The sequence below is a fragment of the Mus pahari genome, chromosome 17, assembly GCF_900095145.1.
Source record: "Mus pahari chromosome 17, PAHARI_EIJ_v1.1, whole genome shotgun sequence".
Lineage (NCBI taxonomy): Eukaryota > Metazoa > Chordata > Mammalia > Rodentia > Muridae > Mus > Mus pahari.
In genome coordinates, this window is record NC_034606.1 from 9186893 (window position 1) to 9196856 (window position 9964).

General features: G+C 36.1%; 1 protein-coding gene across 2 annotated transcripts in view; it reads right to left on the reverse strand.

Moving 5' to 3' along the window:
* Angpt1 (angiopoietin 1) overlaps positions 1–9964 on the reverse strand; it is a 229582-nt gene that overhangs the window by 46069 nt on the left and 173549 nt on the right. For both annotated transcript variants that reach the window (XM_021216218.1, XM_021216217.1), the window contains exon 5: positions 5469–5596. In XM_021216218.1, coding sequence (XP_021071877.1) covers positions 5469–5596 — 128 coding nt within the window. The remainder of the gene's footprint in view (positions 1–5468; positions 5597–9964) is intronic.

The window sequence follows — 9964 nt, forward strand, 5'->3', positions numbered from 1 at the left end:
TGTGTGTGTGTGTGTGTGTGTGTGTGTGTGTGTGTGTGTGTGTGTGTGTGTGTGTGTGTAGATTAAGGGCACAGAAAACTCTTATAGCAGTATTTGGAATAAGCGCTCTTAGATCTTAGATCTATTTTACAGATGATAAAAACCAGGTTTTTATTATTTAATGTTTATTGCTTGAATTTAGCATAATATATATTGAACTGAGGAATTGATATACATGACATTGAATATTATTTATATTAGATGTAATTTATTATGAATAGAATAGACTACTCAAAACCAAATTATTCAAATGTTCAACAAATTTGCTTTATAAGTGTGATTACAGGGTTCTGTTTATTACTACTGCTATCATGACAACTGATCATGCTAATTTTTAATCTATATCCACTTAAGTTGGGTTCAGTCTTAAAAAAAAAAAAAAAAANAAAACCCAATTTTAAAATCTGTATTCAGAAAAAAAATAAAAAGTCCCTTCCTAAGATATTAAGGACATTCCATGTAATAAATGATCAATTTCAGAAGGCTTTGAGACATGAGAGTCCTGAAGAGTTCATTCGCTGGTCTTGTGTGGTCTGTGCTATCTGGCATGTTTTTCCTGTGGACAGGGTCTGTGCTCCATTTGCTACGTCTGTTGCATCTATTCATTCTATGACTGGGGCCTGGCTCTGTCCAAAAAAAAAGGCTGAACTGGCTTCTTCCCCAGGCGAGGTCAAAGCTCTCAAGCATTAAACACCTTTTAACTTAATACGGAGATTTAAATCCAAACAAAAGGGGAGAATTTGATTCACATAGTTTTTATGCTTCTATGCTTTCTACAAATTGGAATGATTAACCTTCTGGATGCTAATTATTTTTTAATAACCTTAAATGGAAAAGGCTTAACGTATTTGTTACAGCACTTTCTTCATAATAGGAGGAATTATGCATTCAGAAACAAGTTTTTAATATTTTACAGTAAGACTTATGATTTAATTTCTTTTTTTTTTTTTTTTTTTTTGGACGAAGCTAAGCTGACTACAGGGCATTTGGCTTTAAACACTTGTGAAATGAAAGGAGAAATTCTGTTTCCCACTACTGTGTCTCGAAGGGAATGCAGAGTGAAATAACCACAAACCATGAATACTACGAAACAAAAGACAGATATAAAAGATAGAATTCTCATCTTCTATCTGCTTGAAAAACTAAATCGCCCCAAACTACTGCTTTTGCCTTCCACATGACATTTAAAACAATGCTTTCCAAACTTTAGCAATCATTTCTTTTTACAATGCCAGTCAAAATAGACTGTGGAAGCATGCACAGGACCTTCAACGGTTCAAAACAGATGAGGTCACAGTGGTCAGAGGAGGCAGCAGACAGGAGTTCCCATCCCTAACCAAGAAGCCACCTCCAACTGACATCTGCTTACAAAGGAAAAAAGTTCTTTAACGCAGTCTCACTGGGTGGACTAACCACACATGGTTAGACCCCATTCCCACCAGTAGAGGCCCAACACAAAAGGAGCTCAATGATATTTTTTAGACTTTTAGTTCCACAGTGCTGGGTCTGGGCATTTTTTTGTGTTACTGTTTTTTGGCTTGTATAGTATGGCTTCTGAACTTTTGTTTTTGTTGGTGTTGGTGGTGATGTGTATGTGTGTATGTGGTGTGTGTGTGTGTGTGTGTGTGTGTGTATGTGTTTTCTCTTAATTGTTTTTATTCTGGTTTATTTTCTTGTTTTAAAGAAAGACAGAAATCATGGAGTTCAGTAGATGGGAAGGGGAGGATCTGGGAAGTGGGGGAAGGGAACCATGGTTAGAAGATAACATATGAAAAGTATGGGTACTAAATTGAATAGATAGATAGATAGATAGATAGATAGATAGATAGATAGATAGATAGATAGATAGATAGATAGATAGTTCTGGTATATTACAGTCCTGGCATCTCCTAATAGAAGAGCATTTGCTGTTACTCACTCTTGTCTGTTATCTTTGTTTTGTTTTCTTTTGTTTTATTAATATTTAATTTATTTATATTTCAAATGTTTCCTACTTCCCAGTTTCCCCTCCACAAGCCCCAGTCTCTTCCCTTCTCCCACATCTGCCCATCCACCCCTACCTCAGAGCCCTAGCATTCCCCTACCCTGGGTCATCCAGGATCAAAGGGATCCCTTCCCATTGATGACACATAAGGTGATCCTCTGCTACATATGCAGCTGGAGCCATGAGTTCCCCCATGTGTACTCTGTTATCTTAACTATTTTGTTGATTACTTCATATACCATATCATACACACTTAATTTTAGTATTGCTAATTTTTAGAGACGAATATAGTTAACCTCTGATGAACTTGTGGGAACATTACAAAAAGAATAAAAGAAAAGAGATGAGCTTTCACTAAGCATATTCAAGAATAGTAGCAACAGTTATGTTGACCATATCCCATTCTAAATAGAAAAGACAAATAATGAATTTTCTCATTTTATATTAGCCTTTAAATTCAATTATCAGCTTCTGAAATTCTTGTAAAGAACTCATGAACATGTGTTATTTCCAAGGTCATGTTAAATGATTATAGTAAGAGATTTCAAACAAAATGTGTTACTAGCCTTAAAAAGTGTAGGAAATCAGTCTGAATCGAAGAACAATACTGATACTTGTGAAAGAATTCTCTTAGGTGTGGCAGCCCTCTACTACATATGTGACACACCAGGAGGGGGGACATTTCTGATGCAAATAAATAAAATAAGTGTGTAACAATCATGATGGAAAAAAGGGAATTCTCTTAGGGAAAAGAAAAAATATTCCTTTAAACGCCCTTTTTTTTTATTGTTTTATTAGATATTTTCTTCATTTACATTTCAAAGGCTATCCCGAATGTCCCCTATACCCTCCCCCTGCCCTGCTCCTCTGCCCACTCACTCCCACTTCTTGGCCCTGGCATTCCCCTGTATGGGACATATAAAGTTTGCAAGACCAAGGGGCCTCTCTTCCCCATGATGGCTGAGTAGGCCATCTTCTGCTACATATGCAGCTAGAGACTCGAGCTCTGGGGATACTGATTAGTTCACATTGTTGTTCCACCTATATGGTTGCAGACCCCTTCAGCTCCTTGGATAAATTCCCTAGCTCCTTCATTGGGGTCTCTGTGTTCTATCCTATAGATGACTGTGGGCATCCACTTCTATATTTGCCAGGCACTGGCATAGCCTCACAAATGATAGCTATATCAGTGTCCTTTCAGCAAAATCTTGATAGCATATGCAATAGTGTCTTTGTTTGTTGTCCTTTAAACTCCTAATGACAATACTTTTAGTTTACACAATGAAAAGCCTGGAAAACCCTATTGTAATGTGGTGGCTGGCTCTTACATTGAGTTCCTCAAGAGAGTGTGTATGTGTAGACTTATTTTAGGATATCCAAATGCCTCTCCCTACCATTAGTTTTTCTCATCTCTTGTATGTTCATATTTTTGTATGATTGTTTGCTTTATTTTATTTTCATTCACACATTACTTGGTTCAAAGAATGTTGCTCAGAATGCACACAAAAAAGGCAGGTGAAATCAAAGAGCTTTTGTGAGTGACAGCACAGAGGGATGCACAAGCCATCTTTCCCACAGCTTGTGCCTTCTACCTCATATTTCTCACTCCTACCTGTAGAGCAAATCGGAAGGCTTCTTTCAAGAAGAAAATGGCCTCAAGAAAGGAGAAAAATAGCAAGACAGCCATACCCAGTAGTCCTTATTGAAATCAGGACCAAGAGACAGGAGTATAAGAGATTTAGCCTTTGATTGGACCAGGACTCCAGACCAGACATGAGGCTTTGTATGATATGTAGCATATGGTATCCAAGATTCACCTCCCTTGCTTATCAAAAGGTCCCAAAGTCAGGAAAACTGTTGAGATTAGTAATACTAGATCGACATACTGATGGTGTCATGGAAAGTTCATGCTTTTCTTCATTTCTCATTGTAGTTCTGATTTATTAAGGACCTACTGTGTGAAGAAAACATGCTTGGCATGTTTGTAAAAACAAAATGCCATAGTCCCTTCTTTGTAGAACTCTAATTATAGAAATGTCCTACAAAATTACCTGGGGGAAATGGAAGGTCAAAATATGTGCATTTTTCAGAGGATTCAAAGAAAATGAAGATGCATAAACAGGTGCTACAAATGGCAGAGGAAAGTGGTTTTTATTTTATTTTTTATTCGATATTTTCTTTATTTACATTTCAAATGTTATTCCCTTTCCTAGTTTCCCCCTCTGAAAACCCCCTATCACATCCCTCCTCCCCATGCTTCTATGATGGTGCCACCCACCCACCCAGCCACTCCTGCTGTCCGGTCCTAGCATTCCCCTACACTGGGGCATTGAGCCTTCACAGGACTGAGGGCTTCTCCTCCCATTGGTGCCCGAGAAGGCCATCCTCTGCTACATATGCAGCTGCAGCCATGGGTCACTCCATGTGTACTTTCTGGTTGGTGGTTAGAGGAAAGTGTTTTATCCAAGAATGGGCATCTGTCTTTGAGCCTTCTAAATGCAGCAAAATTTTTGCATGTTGAAACGCAAGTACTTCTGTTGCCTCTGATCTCGGTGTCTCTGACTGCCTCACCTAAAGGTCCCTGTGTAACCTCCTTCAAAGAGCCACCTTGCATACTACACTTCTGTAGTTATTTGGTAACTCTAAATGACCATCTTCTTCATTACACTGAGAATTCTGTTTTTTATTTATGTTCTTTGACAGTTACTGGAAAATAAATGGCAACTAATTAATTGTACATAGATGGATGTTTAATGGACGAATGCAGAGTGGGATCTCTAAAAGAGACAGGATAGCAAGATGTTGCTTAATTGCTTCCAAGTTTACCTTAGGCACTGGTCAACATGAAGAATTGTATGTTCTTCCCACCTGCATTCAAGTACCTAGGAGAGCTCATTCTTTCACAATGGTGTGATAAGACAGGCTACGTTCCTTTCATGTTAACAGGAGCAATAATTCTGTAAATCCCTGGAGTTGGTCTGCTCTCTTGCTGGACATGCGCTCTGACATCTTGGGACTTTGGAAGAGCACTCTAATGTGTTCTTATGTAAAGAGGGGAAATGTGAAAGCAGCATGTAGTTTGTGCAAACAAGCATGCCTGAGCACATCCAAGAAACAGAAGAACACAAAAGTTTATGTGATAAACAGATCAGAGGTGCTGAGGTTAGAGAATGTCTGCAGAATATCGGTTTCATTGTCTATGGACCATCCTACAAACAGAAGCCCCCAGGGAACAGAAAAAGCGTAGCTGCCGTGCATGCGTGCATGCGTGCGTGCGTGCGCGCGCGTGTCTCTCTCTCTCTCTCTCTCTCTCTCTCTCTCTCTCTGTGTGTGTGTGTGAATGTATATCCAATGTGTACTGTGTTCAACAACTGAAAAATTTGATTATATAGCAACTCAACCTGGATCTGCTTTCCATCCCATAAACAAGCACGTCTGATCTTACCTTTTTGGGTTCTGGCATATTATTAAAATAAATAGTGTAGATTCCACTCTTATTAAAACCAGCTTGATATACATCTGCACAGTCACGAAATGGTTTCTCTTCTTCTCTTTTTCCTCCCTTTAGCAAAACTGCAAATTTTAAAGAGAGAAACTTTAATATATAAATAAGAGCATCAGTATTATTACCACCCAATGGATTACAAATAGCAGGTCTTTGCTGTCTTGACTTAATATCTACACTGCATATACTAAAAAATAAAACATACCCACTTACCAAATAACTGGTAAGCAAAAACCTGTGGATCAATTTCCAATTATATAGTAATCTTATATTAATTTATTTATTTTGGTTTTTCTATATCCTCTAAACCTCATCCTGTTGGACAAATCACATGATTATGTTAGCAACTTATGTCAATGTTTCCTATCCAATTTATGAAAAAGTTCTATTTAAATTTCAAAGAAAAGTTTGATTTATTTATTTCATTGTTGGGAATCTCACATGTTAGGTATATGTTCTCAATAAGTTTTATATATAGCTCAAACTCCAGGTTTAAAAATATCCCAAAACATTTTTAAAAAGTACAAACTAATAAATTCTTTGAGAACTTCCTACATTCATATAGTGCCTTTTGATTGATTCACCCCTTACTCTTTTCAGTGCCTCCCACTCACATCCCTCTTGACGTTCTGTTTTGTTTGTTTGTTTGTTTGTTTGTTTGTTTTTAATGACTCAGACAGTCCAATGCTTTATGTCCATATACAGTTCAATGTGGGGCCACCCAGTGGAGCATAGCTGACTTGCCAGGAGCCACACCCTTAACTAAAACTAATTTTCTTTCCCTCAGAATTTGAATCCCTGCTTCCCCTGTGCTAGAATGCTGACTGGTTGGCCTCATGTGAAAGTCTTCTAGAGGCAATCGTAGCTGCCATGAGTATAATGGTTCTGTAACGCCAGGACAACACTGCTTGTGCCAGTCTTCCCTGACCTCTACCTTTTAAAAACATTTCTTCCTCTTTTTTTCCAATGGTTCTGAAGACTTGGTGAAAAGGATTGATTATATATGTCCCATTTCCAGCTGAACCCTCCACAGACACATATTTTCTGCACTACAACCAACTTTGAGTTTCTGCATTAACCACCAACGGCTACACAAAGAAATTTCTCCAGTGGTATTCGAGAAATGAAATCATAGGGCAGTTTGGTACTATGTCCATTTTGCATCATTGCCTCTAAGGCTTGTGGCCTCTGTAACCATGGGTTGTTGGATACATTTACAGTACAAGATATTCTTTTCTTCTTGTAAATATAATCAGAATGAAGTTGGTTGCTCATGTGACACTTGTACCTTTATCATACTCTTGAAACTATACAGAGAGTAGCTCTAATTAAATTTATAGGCTTTTTTGATTTCTAGAATTTAAGGTGATATGTTTCTAAACTTATTCCTAAACTTAATTTCTAAATACTATTGATTTGTTCATTTTGTACCATCTGTGCAATGATATGACTTCTCGGTATTAAATACCACACAAAGCACAGTTAAACTTTCTAGGTTTTTAAATTGGCTTGTAAATTTATAAACTTTATTTTTCCTTTCTTACTTTGTAATATATATGTACACACACACATGCATATATATATTGAGACAGTTTCTTTGTATAACTCTGGATGTCCTGGAACTCACACTGTAGACTAGGATGACTTTGAACTTAGAGATCTGCCTGTCTGCATTTGAGACCACACCTGATTATTGTTTTATGCACTGTATCCTCCTCCAACCTTGAGCAGGCTGGCTCAGACCTGTCTGCCACAGCAGTCTAGTCCACCTAGGGTGGAGTCTTCTTTCACGGTCTCTCCCATACAGTCTTAGCCTTCCTCTCGGGAACCCAGTTCATGTAGCAGCTGGCAGCTACAGTTTTATACTTTCAAATTCTAGTTGTGTTAATAACTTTGGCTTTAATTTTTTTTTTAAATTTGTAGAACTCTTCAATCTAAGCCCACATAACACTACTGCCTATGTTTGATACTTTAAACATTCACATTACATTTGATGTTTAAATTCTTTCTTTAAGATCAGTCACTATTCCATTGTAACAAAAGTTAATAATGAGTTTTTTTTTTTTTAATGAGAAAAGCCTTACTTTATTCAGTAAGCTTCTCCCATTCTTAAGTTCTCATTAATGAAATAAAAGTACAAATTGACCACTTAAAAGTTTCTGGCTAGAGATATATATGCTGTATAAAACATTAATGACAATATTTTCTAACAAATATTTAATATTTTAAACATTGGTTTCACTTAATTAAAAATTTTGTAGTAATATTTTGTATTTAATGAATATGTTTTCAATCATTTTAATTCACAATATTCCTACATAATAAAAACATCAAATATCCACTATAACTAACTGCTATTAAACAGATGTGCACGACATGAAAAGTCTCTAAAATACTGGCTTGGCTTAAATGTAACTTAATAACATTCTCCTTTTATAATTAATAAGCAATCTAATATTTATAAAATGAGTTATGTTAATGTAAATATTTTAACATTTTAAACTGCTAGATTATGTTCCAAGAAAGCAAAGTATTTGTGCGAGGTACATTGCAATAATGTAAAAAATAAAATTTTATATGCAACTAATGCCTGTGCTAATTGTTTTTGCATAATTATGTCCAAAGCAATTTTTAAAGATCGTTATAAAAAAACTACAGTGTCAACACAGAGTGAGCACACACACTGGAAGGTTTGACAGTCAAGCATAGTTTTTGGTTTGCTTGCTTGCTTGGTTGATTTTGGTTTTTTTTCTAAATGTATGCAAAGAAACATTTAACACATATAGGTAAATGTTTACTAAAAAGCCATTTTTTAATAACACTGAGCATCTCAATGCCATATCTATAAACAAAGAAACAGTTTGGTAGGATTTGCTTATGAAATCTGTATGTTGGGCCATTAGGTTTCAAAATCAATTCTTTCTACACACTTTATACTTGATCCCTTCTTAGTGTAAAAGTGAAAAGTAGCCTCATTGAATGTCCTGAACAGTACTGTGTAGGAAGACTGTCTGAAATTTATTATAGCATATGAGGATGATAAACACAGGAAAATGTGGTAAACAGAAACCCATAGAGGAAACTGAGTTTCCTTTTTAGGGTGAGAAAAGAAGAAAGTCGTTTATCTAGCAAGAAAATGTTTCTCCCATTGAACACACCACTTCCTGTTCTCCAGCATGTGGTCATTTAAGGGGAGCACAATCCCCTTCCTCCTTTCTTCACCTCCTGTGTCCTTTGCTTTGCAACTTCAGGAAGATGTGGGTGAAAGGGCTGTGGTGTGCTAGAGAGGCTCTTTCACAAACACAAGGAAAGGAAAAGGTTGTCTATTATAGCGCATTGTGGGATTTGTGTCAGTAATGTTTAAATTAGTAGCATAAATTCTCTACCTAGGAAAGTATACTATGGTTAAATTTTCGTTGTTACAGTCATATGTGTGACATCGATCTTTGGTTTGATCTATGTTTTAATTGGCATTTTTGAAAATCTGATAGACGTTTTTTCTCCATGAGAAAATTTTCTTTTCCCAAAGACTAGACTGCTTCTTCTAGATCATTAAAATTTTTCTTGAAAACTTTGATTTTATGATGTTAAAATATTGAAAAAATGAGCTTAATTGAAAAGATTCATCCACTGCATATTTTGGGTATTTTTATTTTATATTGGGGTATAAAGAAGAATCCATTGAAAGGGGTAGATTGACTTCCAAGGTGTTCATTAAAATTAATCAACTTATGAAGTAGTTCTAAATATTTCGGAGGCAGGCATGTAAATCACAAACTAAGCAGAGTTGAGAACAATAATGCTAGAGAAATAATAATTACTATCACTGATATAGTGACCGTAGAAAACATTGATAATGGCAACATTATATTTCCTTCACTTTTCTGAAATATATACAACTGAAACATGAAAGTCCACAGGGAATAGTAGCTGCTATGATCTTTCTCTCCCCAAGTTCAAACCCTGCAGCTTATCAAATCCAGGAGTCATCTGGTCATTTATAGATTTTATTGAATTGGCCTCTTCTTATAAAACTTAATGGCTTATTTCATTCATTGTGTCAATTGGGGTATAATAATTGCTTTAAGTCAAAAAGCCAGAAGCAATTTCAGGGTATACTGTAATCTTTACCTAATAGTAAAAGTACAAAGATCTTTAATATTAAATAATAGCATTGTGGTACATAGACCATATTTTGTTTTTTTGTCATTTGAATAAGCTCAGTGTTGGAGTGTTCTGAAATTTAGTGTAATGCTCAGATATTATGAAAATGGGGAGAAGCAAAGAAAGAATTAAAAAAGATGAATTTGTTGAACTTTACAAGTGTCAGATACAGTGATAAACTTTACAGAAGTTTTAAGATTCATTAGACCAGTGGAGCCTGGAGGAGGGCAAAGTAAATAATAACATGACACACACACACACACACACACACA